General features: G+C 37.6%; 1 protein-coding gene across 1 annotated transcript in view; it reads left to right on the top strand.

Annotated features, from left to right (window-relative positions):
* The window catches only part of LAMA2 (laminin subunit alpha 2), a 790,327-nt gene that overhangs the window by 486,447 nt on the left and 282,691 nt on the right, over positions 1–21,189 (top strand). The window contains exon 16 of the mRNA XM_078155150.1: positions 5,394–5,507. Coding sequence (XP_078011276.1) covers positions 5,394–5,507 — 114 coding nt within the window. The remainder of the gene's footprint in view (positions 1–5,393; positions 5,508–21,189) is intronic.

Here is a 21,189-nt window from a genome sequence, read left to right as displayed (position 1 = left end):
TCTGATCAAGTAACATCTCCTCTGAAAGACCTTTCCTGCTCCGCTTAGCTCAGCTGAAAGTGCCATCCCTGTAGGTTACCTTCCAGCTATGTACTTAAATATTTACATGTAATTTTAGAATTAGAATGTGAGCTCCTTCAGGGCAGGGAGATGGTGCATAGTAAGCTTTTCATAAATCCTTGTTAGTTTCATTAATGAATACTTTCCTTTCCTTTTGAAATCAAATTTCCAGATAGAATGTAAATTCCTTAAAAGTAGGGGACTTTTCATGTTTGTATTTCTGGTACCCTGACTCAGTGCTTAGTATGCAATAGGTGCTTAATTAATACTTTTTGAATTAATATGCTTAATTTCCAGTGCAGCTTATTTTAAAAATGTTTATCTCTAATGATACATACAATATATACAACATTTTGAATAAGAAGTAAAATGAATCTATCATTTCAGGGCTTTGTTCCTTTTTCCTTCTTTTTTTAATTCACAACTGGAAAAAATTGCTTTTCCAATATTTCTCATTATGTATTATTTTGACTTCCAAGGATTATAATTTACAACAAATGTAACTTTGATCTTGAGGACAGAATCATGAAATGATTCCAGAACAAAAAAGACTTTAAAAATTATATAGGCCAACTCCCCTTCCAAACCCATATTTTCAATTAATCAATAATTATTAAGTAACTACTCTGTGCCAGGCACTATGCTAAGTACTAGGGATAGAAAAAATGCAAAAGATAGTCCCTGTCCTCAAGGAGTTTACAATCTAATGGGGAAAACATCATGCAAACTGACATATACAGAGCAGGATAAATAGGAAGTAATAAACAAAGAGGGTCTGGGAAAGACTTCCTGTAGAAAGTGGGTTTTTATTTGGTACTTAAAGGAATTCAAGGAGATCAATGGTCAGAGCAGAGGAGGGAGAGCATTACAGGTATGGGGAATAGCCAAAAAAAAAAATGCCTCCAGGCAGAGACAGAGTGTGTTATCCATGGAACACCCGGGGGTCAGTATCATTAGAACAGAGATTATGGGGACTAAGGCATAAGAAGTCTGGAAAGGAAGGATGGAACTAGGTTATGAAGGGCTTTGAATGCCAAACAGAGCATTTTGTATTTGCTCCTAGCTGTAATAGGAAGCCACTTGAGCATGTTAAGGGGGAGAGGGAACATGATCAGATCTATATTTTAGGATAATCACTTTAATATCTAAACGGAGAAAAGATTGGAGAGGGGAGAAGTCACTTAAGGTCAGTAGACCTACTAGCAGGTTATTACAATTGTCCAGGCCTAACATGATGTGGGCCTGCCCTAGAATGGTGGCAGTGTCAGAAGACAGAAGAGATCATATATTGCAAAGGTGAAATTGACAGCCTTTGGCAATAGCATGGATCTGGAGGGTGGGGGTATGGGTCGGGGTGGTGAGAGACAGGAAGGAGTTCAGGATGACTCGTAAATTCTGATCCCAAGGAACTGGGAGGATGATGTTGCCTTCTGCAGTAACAGAGAGGTAAACGGCCGGGGCAGGGAAGAAGAGTTTAAGAGGAAGGATAAGAAGTTCTGTTTGGGATATATTGAGTTATCTTAGACATCTTAGTCTACTGGACTTCCAGAATGAGATGCCTTAAAGACCTTTGGAGATGCAAGGTTGGACAGGAGAGGTAATTTAAGAATCATCAGCATAAGGGTGGTAATAAAATGCATGGGAGCTGATGAGATCACCAAGCAAGTAGCATAGAAGGAGAAGAGAAAAGGGCCCACAATAGAAGTGTGAGGGACACCTATGGTTACAGGGCATGATCTGGAGGCAGTAACCACAAAGGAGACAGAGGAGTGCTCAGATTAGGTAAGAGGAAAATCAAGAGCTAGTGGTATCCTAAAAATCTAGAGAACAGAGAGTATAAAGGAGGAGTGATCGACAGTGTCAAAGGCCACAGTGAAGTCAAGGACAACGAGGATTAAGAAAAAGTCATTGGATTTGACAACTAAAAGATCTTAAGTATTTTTGGAGAGAACCATTTTATTGGAATGATAAGGTAAGAAGCCCAAGTGCAAGGGGTAGAGTAGAGAATGAGAGGAGAGAACATGGAGGCACCAATTCCAGATGGCCTTCTAGAAGATTAGCTACAATGAGCAGAAGAGCTATAGGATGATGGACAGCAGGGAAGGAAGGATCAAGTGAGGGATTTTTCAGGATGGGGTGATATAGGCAGTAAAAAGAATCTGAGGCCAAGAGATCTTAGAGGGCTTGAACAAATTCATAAAGCTAATTTGTAAAACAAAACAAGAGAGCTAGAACTAGACCTCCTGACTCCCAATCTAGAGGGATTTGTTTTTCTCCTCTGCAATGCTGCTAAAATGTAATTTCCTGTGATTGTACTTGTATAACCTGTATCAGATTGCATGCCATCTTGGGGAGGAGGGAGAGGGAACTCAGTCTTCTGAAAGTGAATGTTAAAATCTAAAAATAAATAAATAGGTATTTTTTTTAAATGTCATTTCCTTGAGGACCAGGTTATTTTTCCATTTTCTTTGTAGTTCCAAAGAATAGTATTCTACCCTAAAAAAAACTCAGTGAATGTTAGCTGTCTGAATTATAGTGGGAATAAACAGAATGGCTTAATGCATGTAATCTAAAACATTAACAATCAATCAACAAACATTTATTTTACACCTACTAGCCTCAAAGCACTGTTGTAATGGGGATAAAAACAAAGTGAAGCAGTCCCTCTCCTCAAGGAACTTGCCTTCAAATGGGTGAGACAAATATGTATATGTATATTCAAGATAAATAAAAATAAATACAAGGTAATGGGGGGAGGGGAGGAGAACAGTAGTATCTGGGGGAGGAAGAAAGGCCCAATTTAGAAAATGGCACTTGAACTGAGCAGAATTCTAAGAGCCACAGGGAGTGAGGGAAAGCAGCCAGTACAAAGCCATGGAGATGAGAGATGGAATGTCATGTATAGTAACAATATAATGTCATGTATAGCAATAATAAGGTCAGTTTGTCGTGGGCAAGAAGAGGCAAAGAAGATTAATGTGTCATAAAGCTGTAAAGGTAAGTTAGGGCCATGTTATTTTAATCAAAATCAGTATTTAGCAGGGGAAAACAAAAAGGTTGCCTACCCTTCTACAAAAAGAAGAGATTTAAAAAAAGGAGAATATAAGAGATTAATACAAAAATAAAATGATAATGCAAAGCTTTTTAGTTATAGCTTCAAACATTTCACACAGTGAAAGAAACACTTCTGACAGCATAATGGCTACATAGTTCACTTTGATGAACACATTTTCAAATTAAAAACCTCCTCTAATATTTTCTTCCACTTTTTTGCCATAGAAAATACCTCATTTCTAAAGAACATTCCAAGTTGTTATATCTTTTTTCTTACATGAAAAAATGAATTTTAGGAGAGTCAAATGGCCTGCATGGTAGATGTGAGAAAAGATACAGTATCAATCTTTATTATTATAAAACTGGTGTAGAATAAGGATTTTTTTGTGTGAAAGCACTTTCATGCATACTGACCATTTGAAGTATTTAAATTCCTTATGGCCTTATAAAAATCTTAAAAATATATATTGTCCATAATACCCCTTATAGTTATGGAAAAACATATGGTATTTATTTTCCAAATGGAAGCGAAAAGATAAATCTATTTCATGAAAAATGGCCAAGGATTTGAGTTGGGGGCTCCATTTAAAGTAAAGTTTTTGATTACTAATGGGAAGAGACACTCTGTGGTCGTTCAGTCATTTTTCAGGCATGTCTGACTCTTTGTGTGACCCCATTTGCATTTTCTTGGCAGATATACTGGAGTGGTTTGCCATTTCCTTCTCCAGCTCTCTTACAGATGAGGAAACCAAGGCAGTGTTAAGCAACTTACCCAGGGTCACACCACTAATAAGTGTGTGAGGCCAGATTTAAACTCAGGAAGAGGAGTCTTCCTGACTCCAAGCTTAGTTCTCTATCCTCTGTACCACCTAGCTACAGGTTATTCTGTGTAACCTCAAAACCCGTAACGACATTGGAGAAAAGAAAATGAAATATACATCCTTCCTTATGGCAAAGAGATGAGAGAATGCTAGGATGGAATATTCTCTACATTGTCAGACATATTCACCATATCGGGTGTTTCTTAATTTAAAATGTGTGTGTGTGTGTTCTATCTGGATTTGGGGGAAGAGATTTTTTTTCCTCTAAAAGTGACTACAACATAAATACAAAAGGCATCAATAATTTTTTTTTAAATACTAAAGTCTTTGAGAACCTTACAGGGGATAGAGAAAGAAGGAAGAGGTAACCACAAACATTCTGTGTGTACAGGAAAGTTTCCTAAGTAACGCAATATCACCATGGCTATTCTGGAATAAAAAAAAAAAAACCTAAAAGCTCATTGCCCCTGTTAAACCATTTATTAAATAAATTTGGGGTATGAGGTGTCAATATCATTAATATAGATCATTTAGAACTTCTGATCTAAAATGGGTAAAATATATGGGAATAAATATATGAAAGGAAAGGCAAGGAACACTATATGTGATTTTCTTTTAACTAGACGCATTGAATGAAGAAAATGTATCTGCGATATATGAACAATCATAGCAGTGTAGTGAGTGAAGAGAACAGATTCATCGTCAGAACATAGTTGCAGGAGAGAGAAGCACAGGGTGAGGGAAGGTGCATTTTTCTACAGATGAACAAAGAGAAGGGAAACAATTATAGGGTTCCTGAAATGAAGAAAGTAAGAAGGGAAGGGCACATTTGGAAAAAAGAAAACATTCCATTGGACATGGTCAGTATGGTAATTGGTTTTCCTTGAATATACATATGTTTTCTTTTCATTTTCTTTCTCAGATGGGTAGGGGGAGGTGGAAGAGACAAAGTAGATTTTTGCTGATGTTTTTAAAAATGTAATTTTTTAAAAAGAATCAGTCTTAATAGGGAGAGGAACAGTAAAGAAACTGAGGTTCACTGTTTTTGATTTTTAGTGAGATTCCCTGAAGAGTCTTTAGAGTTTGATTATTTTTCCACCCTGCTCTAGCAGTATTTTGTCTTCTGGCTCTTTACTAGTCTGTACTTCTTGCCTTGAAACTGTCATACTTCAATTCCTCATTTCTCTGCTTTACTTTATCATTTCAGAAGAGAACTCATGCTAATGCTTCCTCTAATTTCACACCTGTCAATAAAACTAAGGTCAGTACAAAGCCTTGAAATCAGGAGAAATAGCTCTATAGTCACGATTCAATAACTTCTTCTACCTGACAAGTCTGTTTGCTGAACTGGGTTGCTAAAAATTTCTTGGTATTTAACAACAACAAAAAAAATCCCCAAAATTCTTTATAGCCATCAGCTTGAAAGAGATGTTCTCGCTCTCTGTCTTTCTCTTGTAGTCTTGTTGGCCTGGGCATAGGAGAGTTAATGGCACGATTCTCGGTGGCATCTGTGAACCATGTCAATGCTTTGGTCATGCAGAGGCATGTGAGGACATCACAGGAGAATGTGTGGTAAGTGTTCCTGCCTTTAGAAACTCTGATTGACAGGACTGAGATCTGCTCAATATACCCCTGCAATTGAATGACCGCCTTTGGGACCTCAAGTACTTGAGGAAAGAAGTGTTTTGACAGGAAAGATCTTTATATCGAACTGCTTTGCAAGTTAAGAATGCCCTTGTATCAGGATGCAGTCGGTTTGACAAATAAGCAAGAAGAATTTATTCATATTGCTCTCAAGTATTGAAACAGCATAAACAGAAATGTAGATGACATGAGTGATGGCAGGGATCTATACCTAAGGTTTGAATATAAGATTTCATCCCCTTCCTCACTTGTTCTGTGTACCACATATTCTATCCAAGTGGTAAGTCATCCTTTGCACCCTATGATGACAGGAAAATATAATCATTGAAAGTGGTATTACTATGGTATTTGTATGAACCAGATTGATAAATATGCTTAATTAGGTTCTGCTGTGTTGGTTGTTATTTTGTTGTTGGTTTTTATTAAAAACTTGAGGACTGACTAAATACAAAGGAACATAATTTGTTGTTGTTGGTTTTTCCAAAATTCTAATGTATATTCACACTAGCTGCCTACTTATTCAACAATTAAGTCCATGCCATTATCCAGAAAAATTCTACCCAGGACTGAGCTCTTTCTATCCCACTAAGAAGCCTTTTGGTTTGGTGAATTATGCTGAATATACTGCTCTGATTAACTCAAGGGCATTTTAGTTTTATATTGTCTGACATGGCATGAAGCTTGAAACAACATTTCTCATCTCATTAGTCTTGCAGAAACACAATTTGAGCCAGTGCCAATTTAGCGGGATATCATACTCTCATTTCCCTGCAGAATTTCAGGCAGTCTCTGTATTGTCTGCATTTCTTAATGTTCTCTCTTTCTCTAGCATTTCCCCCCTACTCTCTCACTTAAAGAAAAACTGCTGGGAAAAGTCCAAAATGAAAATTCAGAGGTTTTGCAATGTGATTTGGCATACAGGTTTATTGATGCTCTTCCTATGTCTCCCCATACAAGATTATGTTTAATTGCATTTCAATATAAAACAAGATCCTCTTAATTTGTGGATCAGTAGGTTTTTCATGAATAGAAACGTTAAATCATTCTCACTTTAATTATACTCTAAGTCTTTAAAACATACCTTAGGAAAAAAATATTCCAAGATGTACTTTTAAATGCCTCATTTAAATGCAATAGGAAATACCCATCCCTAACCTACAAAGAATTAAAATTACTAACATTTCTATAGTACTTCAAGGTTTACAGGGCAAGTACCTTCCTCACAACATCTTAATATAGAAAGTATAACCATAATTGTCTCCATTTTATAGATGAGTCTGAGGTTCAGAGAAGATCATGGTAGAAACTTGAATCTGGAGTTAGAGAACCTGGATTTGAACCCTGACTCAGAGATGTATTACCTTGTGAATCTGGACAGGTCACTTGGCCTCTGTAGGCTTCAATATTCTCATTTATAAAATGAAGAGGTTGTACTAGGTGAACTCTAAGCTTCCTCCCAGCCCTAAAATTGTCTATTGTCACAAAACTAGGAAGTTCCAAAGGCATCATTTGAACTCGGGTCTCTTGACTCTAAGCCCAGTAATATGCCCACCTCCCCATGTTGCCTCACTAAAATAAAAATATTACATTACCAAATTCAGAATATTGATCCCAGGACATTCTTTGCAGAATTAGTTGGAAAGGGATTGGTTAATAATGAAAATTCAAAGCTGGTTCAGCGCTTCTAAAAGTTAATCCATGATGGTAGTCTGCATCTGATATAATCTTCCTGGTAGATTAAGTTGAATAATTTAACACATATATATTAAACACCTACTAGCATCAAGGCATCGTATATCAGGATGTATCCTCACAAAATTGTCATTCTAAGTGAAGGGATGAAATGGGATCACAAATATACACACAAACTTGAAAGCAGAAGTAATATCATGTGGGAGAGATTCATAACAACTGAAGGAGATCAGAAAAGGACGTGAGAATACAGAAAGTGGCACCTGAGCTATGCCTAGAAAGAATCTAGGGATTCCATGAGGCAGAGGAAAAGAGGAAGTACATTCTGGACGTGGGAGAACACTTGTGCAAAGGCAAGGAAGTAGGAGGTGGACTGTCAAAGGAAGATAGCTGTTAGGTTAGTTTGACTAGACTGGAGAGTGTGGATAGAGGAATAACATGAACTACAACTGGAAAGGGAGGTAGGAGCCTAGATCACGAAGGGCTCTAAATTAAAGGCTGAAAAGTATATGTTTTATCCTAGAGGCAGGAGGGAGCCAATGTTTATTTTAGGAGAATGATGTGGTTAGATCTTTGTGGAATATGAATTTAGCAGCTAAGGTGATCATGTTGTGAATCAAGGCAGAGGCTGTATGAATAGAGAGAAGGGGACATGTGAGAAAGATGTTGCACTTGGTTATGCTTGGCATTGGATGGGATAAAGAGGTTGAGGGAGAAAAAAGAAGAATGTTTCTGAGGTTTTTCTGAGGAAAGAGCCCTGACTCCAAAGTCAGAGGAACAGGGTTTGAATTCTGACTTTGGCACTTCCTGAGTGACCTTGGGCAAGTCACTCAATATCCTTGGGCCACAATTTCTTGATCTCAAAAGGAAGAAGTTGGACTAAATGACCTCTGAGATCCCTTCCAGCTTTAGATCTGTCATCCTTAAAATGGTATGCATGAATGGTGGGAAGGGTGGTGGTGTCCTCAATAGAAACAGAAAAGTTCTGAGGAAGAATGGGCTTGGGAGAGAAAAATAATGGGTTCTGTTTTGAATATATTCATTTTGAGATGTTCATGGAATGTCCAGGAGGAAATGTCCAACAGGCAGGTAGTAAGGTATGTTTGGATTTCAGAGAGAGAATTAGGACTAGATATACATAACTCAGGAACTGAATACATAGCTATAATAATTGAACATTTAGGTACAAAAGAAATAACCAAGGAAAAATGTGTCGAGAAAAAAGAGGCCCTAATACAAAGCCTTCAGAGATGTGCACTATTAGTGGGTGGGATGAGAATGGTGATCTAGAAAAGAGATTGAAAGGAAGTAATCAGGTCTGCTTCCAGGATCCAAGATGTCGGAGTGAAAAGGTAGTCACTCTCACTCTCCCCTATTCAACCTCTGAAAACTCAGAAAATATCACCCCAGAAAAAAAACCCTGGAACACCTGAACTAGAAGAAAGATGGGGAGCTGCAGGGCAGCAGCCCAGCAAATGGGTCTCCCAGTGCCTCAGCAAAAATAACGGAGGCAGAACAACAAGGGGCCCCAGGTCGATAAGTACCCTGCCATATTCATCTGAAAGGAGATAAAGGCTTCCTAAAGGCTTCCTAAAGCCCCAGCCTTGCTGATTCCAACCCAACTCCAGGTGAGCTGTCAGAGCCCTGCAGCCTCCAATTGTGAAGAAATCCTGAAGCCCAGGTGGTAGAAGGCAAACACCAACACCTGGACCTCTGAGTGCCTCAGTGAGGGTGGGGGAACGGGTGGAAACCAGCTCAGAAAACCACCAGGTGCCTCGCACTCTACCCAAAGGAATCTCCCAGTGCATTAGCAGAAAAGGGAGACAACACTGCAGGGGCCCCAGGCAGATAAACACCCTGCAGCACCCATCTAAAAGGAGCTGAAGAAAGCTAAAGGAAAGGAAAAGCAGGCAACCTAGAATTGCCTGAAAGTTCCAGCCTTGCTGATTCCAGCCCAACACAGGTAAGCTGCCAGAAACCTACAGCCTCCAATTGCCAGCATAAGAGGCCCCAGCACACAAAGCCAGAGACCAAGATCTAGGCTCCCAACACAAAAAGCTTGGGTCAGTACCCTCTGTTCCCCAGCACGAGAGCTCAATCTCTTGAAAGGCCAGGGAATAAAGAAACACCATGAGTAAAAAGAAACGTACCATAGATTCATATTATGAGAAGAGTGAAGATCAAGACAGAAATTCTGAAGAGGACAACATTGTCAACAAACCCACATCTGCAACAACAAAAGGGAATATGAACTGGTCTGAAGCCCACAAAGCCTTCTTAGAAGAGCTCAAAAAGGATTTTAATAGTCAAATGACAGAGGTAGAAGAGTCCTTCAAAAATACAATTGGTCAATTGGAAAAAAAATAAACTGAAGAAAACAAGTCCCTAAAAAACACAATTGGCCAATTGAAGAAGGAAGGACAAAAACTAACAGAAGAGTACACTGAAGAAAAAGTCCCTAAAAAACACAATTGGCCAGTTGAAGAAGGAAGTACAAAAACTAACAGAAGAAAACAATCTGTTAAAAACTAGAATTGGACAAATGGAAACTAATGTCTCTATGAGAGAGCAAGAATCAGTCAAACAGAAACAAAAAAATGAAAAAATAGATGAAAATGTAAAATACCTCATCAGTAAAACAACCGACCTGGAAAATCTCAGGAGAGACAATTTAAAAATTATTGGACTACGTGAAAATCATGATGAAAAAAAGAGGCTGGACTGTATCTTTCAGGAAATCATAAAGGAAAACTGCCCGCAAGTCCTAGAACCAGAAGGGAAAATAACCATAGAAAGAATCCACCGAATCACCACCTGAAAGAGATCCCAAATTGACAACACAAAGGAATATAATAGCAAAATTCCAAAATTACCAGATGAAAGAGAAGGTGCTGCAAGCAGCCAGAAAGAAACAATTTAAATATCATGGAACCACAGTCGGGATTACACAGGACCTTGCAGCTTCTACATTAAAAGACCACGGGCATGGAACATGATATTCCAAGGCAAAGGAGCTTGGAATGCAGCCAAGGATCAATTACCCAGCAAAAATGAGCATCATTTTTCAAGGGAGGAGGTGGATATTCAATGAAATAGGAGACTTCCAAACTTTCCTGATAAAAAGACCAGAGCTCAACAAAAAATTTGATCTTCAAGTACAGGACTTAAAAAGGTAAATGGGACAGAAAGATACAATATGTTGTTAATGAGGGTAGGGGGCTGTTTAAACCCCTGCAATCCTTGAGAACTGTATTGTTATTACACCTTGTTAAAGGAGTATACATAAAGAGGTGGATATTAGTTGACTTTGATTTAATGATAAAAAAAATCTAATCAAGTGGGTTAAATGGATCCAAATAAGTGGATCAATCTGATCTTAGAAAATGTACTAAGAAAGGAGGAGGCAGACAAGGGTAAATTACATTACAGGAAAAGACACAAAATCCTATTACAGCAGAGGGAAAGAAGGGGGGGGAGCATTGTTTGAACCTTACTCTCATCAGATTTGGCTCAAGAAGGGCATAATATAATCAGTTAGGTATAGAAATCTAACTTGCCCTATAGGCAGTAGGAGGGAAAAGGGGAAAGAAAAGGGAGGGGGAAAGAAAGGGAGGGGGAAGAAGGGAGGGAAGAAGCAGTAAGACTAAAGGGGAAGAAAAGGGAAAGGGATAATAAAAGGGGGAAGGGACTGAAGGAGGCGTGGTCAAAAGCAAAACACTAGTGAAGGGGGAAAGGAAAAAGGAGAAAGAAAAGCATAAATGGGGGGAAAGAGATGGAGAAAAAGACACAGATAGTAATCATAACTGTGAATGTGAATGGGATGAACTCTCCCATAAAACGGAAATGGATTGCAGAATGGATTAAAAACCATAATCCTACAATATGTTGTTTACAGGAAACACATTTGAAAAAGAGTGACACATACAGGGTAAAGGTAAAAGGCTGGAGCAGAATATATTATGCGTCAGCTGAAGTAAAAAAGCAGGGGTAGCAATCCTGATCTCAGACAAAGCAAAAGCAAAAATAGATCTAATCAAAAGAGATAAGGAAGGAAACTACATCCTGCTAAAAGGCACCATAGACAATGAAGTAATATCATTACTAAACATATATGCACCAAATGGTATAGCATCCAAATTCTTACAGGAGAAGTTCAGGGAGTTACAGGAAGAAATAGACAGCAAAACTATACTAGTGGGGGACCTGAACCTCCCCCTCTGGCACTAGATAAGTCTAACCACAAAATAAACAAGAAAGAAGTTAAGGAGGTGAATAGAACATTAGAAAAGTTAGGTATGATAGACCTCTGGAGAAAACTGAATGGGGATAGAAAGGAATATACTTTTTTCTCGGCAGTACATGGCACATACACAAAAATTGACCATGTACTAGGGCATAAAAACCTCACAATCCAATGCAGAAAGGCAGAAATATTAAATGCATCCTTTTCAGATCATGATGCAATAAAAATTATATGTAATAAAGGGCCATGGAAAGATAGACTAAAAAATAATTGGAAACTAAATAATCTAATCCTAAAAAATGATTGGGTCAAACAACAAATCATAGAAACAATCAATAATTTCATTCAAGAGAATGACAATAATGAGACAACATACCAAAACCTATGGGATGCAGCGAAAGCAGTTCTTAGGGGAAGTTTTATATCTCTAAATGCTTACATAAATAAAATAGAAAAAGAGGAGATTAATGAATTGGGCATACAACTAAAAAAACTAGAAAAAGAACAAATTAAAAATCCTCAACTAAACACCAAATTAGAAATATTGAAAACCAAAGGAAAAATTAAAAAATTGAAATTAAGAAAACTATTGAACTAATAAATAAAACTAAGAGCTGGTTTTATGAAAAAACCAATAAAATAGATAAGCCTTTGGTTAATTTAATTAAAAAAAAGAAAGAAGAAAACCAAATTACTAGTATCAAGAATGAAAAGGGAAGCTACCACCAAGGAAGAGGAAATTAAAACAATAATTAGGAATTATTTTGCCCAACTATATGCCAACAAATTTGACAATCTTAGTGAAATGGATACATATTTACAAAAATATAAATTGCCCAGATTAACTGAAGAGGAAGTAAAATACTTAAATAACCCCATCTCAGAAAAAGAAATTGAACAAGCCATTGATGAACTCCCTAGGAAAAAATCTCCAGGGCCAGATGGATTTACATGCAATTCTATCAAACATTTAAAGAACAATTAATTCCAATACTATATAGACTATTTGGGAAAATAGGTGAAGAAGGAGTCTTACCAAATTCTTTTTATGATACAAATATGGTGTTGATACCTAAACCAGGAAGAGTCAAAATAGAGAAAGAAAATTATAGACCAATTTCTCTAATGAATATAGATGCAAAAATTTTAAACAAAACTAGCAAGTAGATTGCAGCAACTTATCACAAGAATAATACACTATGACCAGGTAGGATTTATACCAGGAATGCAGGGTTGGTTCAATATTAGGAAAACTATCAGCATCATTGAGCATATCAACAACAAAACCAACAGAAACCACATGATCATCTCAATAGATGCAGAAAAAGCTTTTGATAAAATACAACACCCATTCCTATTAAAAACACTAGAAAGCATAGGTATAAATGGAGTCTTCCTTAAAATAATAAATAGCATTATCTAAAACCTTCAGCAAGCATTATATGTAATGGGGACAGGCTAGAAGCATTTCCAATAAGATCGGGGTGAAACAAGGATGTCCATTATCACCACTGTTATTCAATATTGTACTGGAAACCTTAGCTTTAGCAATAAGAGAAGAAAAAGAAATTGAAGGCATTAGAATAGGCAAAGAAGAAACAAAGCTATCACTCTTTGCAGATGACATGATGATATACTTAGAGAATCCTAGAGAATCAAGTAAAAACTACTTGAAATAATAAACAACTTTAGCAAAGTTGCAGGCTATAAAATAAACCCACATAAATCATCAGCATTTCTATATATTACCAACAAAGCCCAACAGCAAGAGATAGAAAGAGAAATCCCATTTAAACTTACTGTAGACATTATAAAATATTTAGGAGTCTACCTCCGAAACAAACCCAGGAACTCTAGGAACACAATTACAAAACACTTTTCACACAAATAAAATCAGATCTAAATAATTGGAAAAACATCAGGTGCTCATGGGTAGGCCGAGCTAATATAATAAAAATTAGAATCCGACCTAAGCTAATTTACTTATTCAGTGCCATACCAATCAAACTACCAACAAAATATTGTTTAGAATTAGAAAAAATAATAAGATTCATTTGGAAAAACAAAAGGTCCAGAATATCAAAGGAACTAATGAAAAGAAATGCAGGGGAAGGTGGCCTAGCAATTCCAGATCTTAAATTGTATTATAAAGCAGCAATCATCAAAACTGCTTGGTACTGGCTAAGAAACAGAGAGATGAATCAGTGTAATAGGTTAAATATGCAAGACACAGTAGTCAATGACTATAGTAATCTATTATTTGATAAACCCAAAGACCCCAGCTTCTGGGATAAGAACCCACTCTTTGAAAAAAACTGCTGGGAAAACTGGAAAAGAGTATGGCAGAAACTAGGCATAGACCCAAATCTCACACCATATACCAAAATAAAGTCAAAATGGGTTCATGACTTAGATATAAAGGCTGATACCATAAGTAAACTGGGAGAACAAGGAATAGTTTACCTATCAGATCTATGGAGAACAGAAGAATTCATGACCAAACAGGAGATAGAGAACATTATGAAAAGCAAAATGGATAATTTTGATTACATTAAATTGAAAAGTTTTTGCACAAACAAAGCCAATGCAACTAAGATTAGAAGGAAGGTAGAAAATTGGGAAAGAATTTTTACAACCAGTCTCTCTGATAAAGGCCTCATTTCTAAAATATAGAGAATTAAGACAAATTTATAAGAACACAAGCCATTCCCCAATTGATAAATGGTCAAAGGATATGAACAGACAGTTCTCAGATGAAGAAATTAAAGCCATCTATAGTCATATGAAAAAATGCTCTAAATCATTATTGATTAGAGAAATGCAAATCAAAACAACTCTGAGGTACCACATCACACCTATCAGATTGGCCAACATGACAAAACAGGAAAATGATAAATGTTGGAGAAGATGTGGGAAAATTGGAACACTAATACATTGTTGGTGGAGTTGTGAAATGATCCAACCATTTTGGAGAACAATTTGGAACTATGCCCAAAGGGCTACAAAAATGTGCATACCCTTTGATCCAGCAATAGCACTTCTAGGGCTATATCCCAAAGAGATCAAACAAATGGGAAAAGGACCCACATGTACAAAAATATTCATAGCAGCTCTTTTTGTGGTGGCAAAGAATTGGAAATTGAGAGATGCCCATCAATTGGGGAATGGCTGAGCAAGTTGTGGTATATGAATGTAATGGAATACTATTGTGCTATAAGAAATGATGAACAGGCTGACTTCAGAAAAACCTAGAAAGACTTACATGGTCTGATGCTGAGTGAAGTGAGCAGAACCAAGAGGATTTTGTACACAATAACAGCCACGTTATGCAATGACTAATATTGTTAAACTGAACCCTTCTCAGCATTACAAGGATCTAAGACATCTCCAGAGGCCTCGGGATGGAAAATGCTGTCCACATCCAAAGAAAGAACTATGGAAGTCGAATTGCTATCACTTATTTTTACCTGCTGTTAAGTTTTGCTTCATCTTTCTGATGCATCCTCCTATTGGTTTTAATTTTTACTTACAACTTCACTAATGTGAAAATATGTTTAATAGGTATGTAAATGTAAAGCCTATATCAGATTGTGCATGTCTTGGGGAGGGTGGGGGGAGGAAGGGGAGAAAAATTTTCAGCTAAAAAGCATAATGAAGTGATTGTTGATAAATCAAAATAAATTTAAAAAATTTTTTAAAAATAAAAAAGGAAGTAATCATAAAAGTAGAAAGAGAACTGAGAGATAGAATGGTATCATGGAAGTCAAGGAAAGAGAAAGTTACTAGGAGAAAGGGATGATCAACAGGGGCAAAACTGAAGACAGGCCAAGTAGAATGAGTACTGAGAGAAAGCCATTGGATTTCCCAGTTAAAAATTTGTTGGAGCCCACTGCTTAGAGAGACTGTTCATCATGAAAACAGGGCAAGAGGGGTGGAGCCAAGATGGCAGAGTAAAAGCAATGACTTACTTGAGCTCTCCCCCTAACCCCTCCAAATACCTGTACAAAATGGCTCTAAGCCAATTCTAAAGCTGCAGAACCCACAAAAAGAGAGAGTGAAACAAATTTCCAGCCCAAGAGAACCTGGATGGTTGATCGGAAAGGTATATTGCTCCGGGCAGGGAAAGGAACACAGTTCAGCGTGGGTGCAGGGGCACAACAGGCCTCAGTGAACCTGGAGCAGCCTCAGAGGACTAAATCATGGGCAGCTATGGCAGTTTCCAGACTTCTCAACCCACAAATGCCTAAGACAACTTAGAAGGTTAGTAGGAAAAGTCTGTGACTGCGGTGAGAGAGAAGGTGGGTCCCAGCCCCAGTCCCTGAGCGTGGTCGTGGGGCTGAGTCAGCTTCCTGAGCTTCTGGCCCACAGACTAAGGGGGAATCAAATGGCTGATCAGAGGGGGATTGCAGGGATTTCTTTGCTAGTGCTGAGGAAGGATTCTCTTGTTTTGCCCCTTCTTGGGTCTGGGTCACAGTTCTGGGTGGTGGTCCTAAGGCAAGAAGGAGCACTGGTGTGGTGGAGCTTGTAGTGGTTATGGAGAAGAAAGTCTCCTCACAGTTCCAAGGCAGAAAAGAGTGCTTGTGTCACTCATAGACCAGAGCATAGGCAAGGAAAAGAGGAAACACCTCACCTTTGATCATACCACCTTGCAAGAACTAAAAATTTACAGGTCCCTAGAAGTATCTCTGAAAACAGCTGCACAAACCCCCTAAAGCTTGGGACAATACATTCTGCATACTGGAAGTAGACCCTTACCTTAACAGAGAGTTTATAACTTAAGTAATGAGCTGGGATCATGAGCAAAGGTGCAAAAAAAAAAAAGTCAGACAATAGAATCTTTCTTTTTTAACACAGAAGAGCAAAACATACAACCAGAAGAAGACAACAAAGTCTAAGCACCTACATCCAAAGCTTCCAAGAAAAATATGAATTGGTCCCAGGCCATGGAAGAGCTCAAAAGGGATTTTGAGAAACAAGTAAGAGAAGTAGAGGAAAAACTGGAAAGAGAAATGAGAGTGATACAAGAAAATCATGAAAAATTTGTAAACAGCTTGCTAAAGGAGACCCAAAAGAATACTGAAGAAAATAACACCTTAAAAAATAGGCTAACACAAACGGCAAAAGAGGTCCAAAAAGCCAATGAGGAGAAGAATGCCTTCAAAAGCAAAACTGACCAAATGGAAAAGGAAGTCCAAAAGCTCACTGAAGAAAACAAGTTCCTAAAAATTAGAATGGAATAAAAGGAAGCTAATGACTTTATGAGAAATCAAGACATTATAAAACGAAATCAAAAGAATGAAAAAAATAGAAGACAACATGAAATATATCATTGGAAAAACAACTGACCCAGAAAATAGATCCAGGAGAGATAATTTAAAAATGATTGCACTATCTGAAGGCCATGGTTAAAAAAAAAATCGCTTAGACATCATCTTTCAAGAAATTATCAGGGAAAACTGCCCTAATTTTTTAGCACCAGAGGGCAAAATAGAAATGGAAAGAATCCACTGACCACCTCCTGAAAGAGATCCCCAAAGAAAACTCCTAGGAATACTGTAGCCAAATTCCAGAGTTCCCAGGTCAAGGAGAAAATATTGCAAGCAGCCAGAAAGAAACAATTCAAGTATTGTGGAAACACAATCAGGATAACACAAGATTTAGCAGGACATGAAATATAATATTCCAGAGGGCAAAGGAGATAGGATTACAACCAAGAATCACCTACCCAGCAAAAATGAGTATAATCCTTCAGGGGAAAAAATGGAAATTCAGTGAAATAGAGGACTTTCAAGCATTCTTGATGAAAAGAATAGAGCTGAGTAGAAAATGTGACTTTCAAATACAAGACTCAAGTGGAACATGAAGAGGTAAACAGGAAAGAGAAATTGCAAGAGACTTATTAAGGTTGAACTGTTTACATTCCTGCATGGAAAGATGATATTTGTAACTCATGAGACCTTTGTCAGTATTAGGGTAGCTGGAGGGAGAAATTATATGTATGTAGATAGGTAGATAGATAGATAGAAAGATAGATAGATAGATAGATAGATAGATAGATAGATAGAGAGAGAGAGAGAGAGAGAGAGAGAGAGAGAGAGAGAGATAGATAGATAGATAGATAGATAGATAGATAGATAGATAGATAGATAGATAGATAGATAGATAGATGGCACAAGGTGAGTTGAAGATGAAGGGGTGATATCTGGAGAATAAAATTAAGGGGTAAGAGAGGATTATACTGGGAGAAGGAGAAAGGGAGAGGTGGAATGGGGTAAATTATCTCACGTGAAACAGACAAGAAAAGGCTTTTGCAGTGGAGAGGAAACAGGGGAAGGTGAGAGGGAATGAGTGAATCTTCTTCTCATTGGATTTGGCTTAAGGAGGAAATAACATAGACACTTGATTGGGCATGGAAATCTGTCCTACCCTACAGGAAAATAGGGGGGGAAGAGGACAAGAGAGCAGGAGGATGATAGAAGGGAGGGCAGATTGGCAGAGGGGATAATCAAAAACAAACACTTCTAAGGAGTGACAGGGTCAAAAAAGAAAATAGAATAAGTGGGGGGTGGGGTAGGATTAAGGGAAATATACTTAGTTTTTCACAACATGACTACTATGGAAGTGTTTGGCGTGACTACACATGTATAACCCGAATTGAGTTGCTTGCTTTCTCAATGAGAGTGGGTAGGGAGAGAAGAAGAGAGGAAATTTGGAACCCATAGTTTTAAAAACAAATGTTAAAAAAATTGTTTTCACATGCAACTGGGAAATAAGATATACAGCCAATGGGGTATAAAAATGTGTCCTGCCCTACAGGAAAATTGAAGGGGAAGGGGATAAGAGAAGATAGGGAGAGATAGAAGGGTGGGCAGATTAGGGGAAGGGGAGGAACGAAATGGGGAGAAATTTGGAACTCAAAATCTTGTGGAAGTGAATGTTGAAAACTAAAAATAAATTTAATTAATAATTTTTTTTAAAAAAAAGACAATAAAACAGGGCAAGAGTTCTCTTGGTGTGATCTAGACCAATGACTGGTAGTGCCAACTACAATTGGCTATCCCAAAAAAGAGGACAAACTCCAAGGTAATTCATGATAGAAGGTAGAGATGGAAGTTTAGCATGCGTGGGGAAAATTGAGCATAGTGTACAGAAAAAGAAAGCAAGGGGCATTTCATTAGGGCATTTTCACATGACTTTTAAGAACCCTTTAAGTAAAATGAAGGTGTAGAGAATTCATTCCGCCTAGCTAAATGCTGCTATTCGATTTGGATCATTAGATTTCTGGTGTTATCCACAGACCAATGTTTGAGTACTCAGAAAAAGAAATGTTTCACATCAAAGGTATTCTTACAGTCAAGATTTACACAGCCTTTTGGATTCTTATCATTATTCATGATGGCTTTTTCCATGAGAGAGAGACAGTTTACTGATAGGCTGCTTTTTCCCCGCTTTGAAATATGTTTGGAAATGAACTAAAATGTACTCATGACTTCAGATCAAAGCCTAGATCAGGCCCATATAAAAAAACCATTTTAACTACTATCAGAGTAACTCAGGATCCTTTCAGAGCCTCAAACTATCCACACAGGAAGATGATATCCTCACTTCTCATTCTTCCATTAATATCTGTGATGGATATTTTGATAGGTCTAGGGAGATCTGGAAATACCTTTTGCCTGAGGTTTGGTTAGCAATTCATCCTTTTCCAGTATTGATGTCCATTTCAGTAAGAGCAGGCCACTACATTGTTACTGCAATCATAAGGAAAGTTGAATTTTCTAGATTGTTTCTACATTATCTCATTATTGTTGCCTATAATATGGTATTCAAAGGATCTGAGAAGTTGGTCTATGCTATTTCCCTATTTATCTGATTTCACAATTAGAAGTGAAAAAAATGCAAAATAAACTGGGACTCTCAATTAGCCACGTTTTCAAGTGAGCTTTTAAAATGGGCTATTTAAGCAGAGAAAAGGAGGCATCTAGGTGGTTCAGCAGTTAGAGTCCTGGGCCTAGAGAGAAGAAGAGTTGAGTTCAAATTTGACACTTACTAGTTGTGTGGCCCTGGGCAAGTCACTTAACCTTGTTTGCCTCAGTTCCTCTTCTATAAAATGAGCTGGAGAAGGAAATGTCAAACCACTCTAGCATCTTGGCCAAGAAAATCCCAAATGGAGTCATGAAGAGTTGGATATGACTGCAATGACTGAACAACAACAAAAGCAGAGAAAGAATACTGTTGATTCCAAAGACCATTTTCAAAATACTTCATTGGGACTCTATAAACCTTTTGATTTACTAATTACAGTGAAGTGCAAGGAATGTTGGATTTGAAGTCAGAGAACCTGGGTTTGAATCTGGGCTCTGTCACTACCCATTTGACCTTGGGCAAATTATTTAACCTTGGGGGGTTTTATTTTCCTCTGCTATAAAATGAGGGAGCTGCTCTCTAGGAGGGGTTATCTCAACATAGGCTTACGTCTACATTTCTTTTAAAGAGTACATACCTGTATATGGACTCATCTAATTATTATAATAAATTATTACTTTTGGAGGTCAATAAAATTATCCCAATTCCCACTGGTCAAAGGATAGGGCTTCAGAGTCCTCTGAATAATGCTTCCCTGGGCCCCCTCTCCTTAGCTGTTACCCTTATTCCACCTAAATCTTTAACTATCTTCATCACTTATCACCTGGAGTACTGCAATAGCCTACTAATTAGTTTCCCTGCATCCAGTACACTCTACCCACAGAGACTCTGCAGTCTCTCCTCTCTACAATCCATCCTTAACTAATAAATTGATATTCTGAAAACACAAGTCTAAGTGCTCAAGAAACATCAGTAACTCCCTCTAAGCCCTTTACAATGTGGCTGCAACCTATCTTTTGAGGCTGACTACGCATTATACACAGACACAAATTGGCCTACTTAGTATTCCATTTAGACAGCACTCCTCCTGCCTCTTCCTTTTCAGAAGCTGCCCTACATTCTGAAAATGCGCTCGCTCTCTCTCTCTCTCTCTCTCATATATATATATATATATATATCTCCATCTTGAAGTCTCTAGCACCCTTCAATGCTCAGTTCAGGAGCTCCCTAACAGAAAGCCTTTCCTGATCACCCAAATGTTAATGTTAGTCACCCTCCATGCACCACAATTACTTTGCATTTATTTTGCATAGAATTTTTAAAAATCTGATTCCTTGCATATGATTTTTCTTCCCTAGCCTAGAAGAATGTATGCTCCTCAAGGGCACATTTTCTCTCACTTTTTTTCTATGTCCCCAGTACTTGGCTCATAGTAGTCATTTAATAAATGCTTGTTGATTATTATTAGTTGTCTTAACTTGCACAAGCTAAATAAATAATTAAATGTGTCAACCAATAGAAGTGAAGTTGATACAAAATCTCTCTAGTATCAATTTAAAAATATATGCATATAGATTTAAAGGTAAATATAATACAGCTCTTCAAAAAATATTCTAATAATGTTGTCCTTAAGTGGCCATTCTCTCAAGTTTATTGCCTTTTGCCCTAGACACAGGACTGATTTTGAACACTTGAAAAGAAGGTAAGGAGCAAATCTAAAAAAGAAAAAGCCTCTCCTACCCCTGCCCATTGCTATCATGCTATGCCCAATGAACCATGAGCCATAAATTCCCAACCTAAGTGTGGAGA

This window comes from Phascolarctos cinereus, unplaced genomic scaffold (assembly GCF_003287225.1).
Source record: "Phascolarctos cinereus isolate Bilbo 61053 unplaced genomic scaffold, phaCin_HiC Scaffold_5;HRSCAF=322, whole genome shotgun sequence".
NCBI lineage: Eukaryota > Metazoa > Chordata > Mammalia > Diprotodontia > Phascolarctidae > Phascolarctos > Phascolarctos cinereus.
Note: the sequence above shows the minus strand (reverse complement) of the source record. Positions and strands in the feature narration are given on the sequence as shown.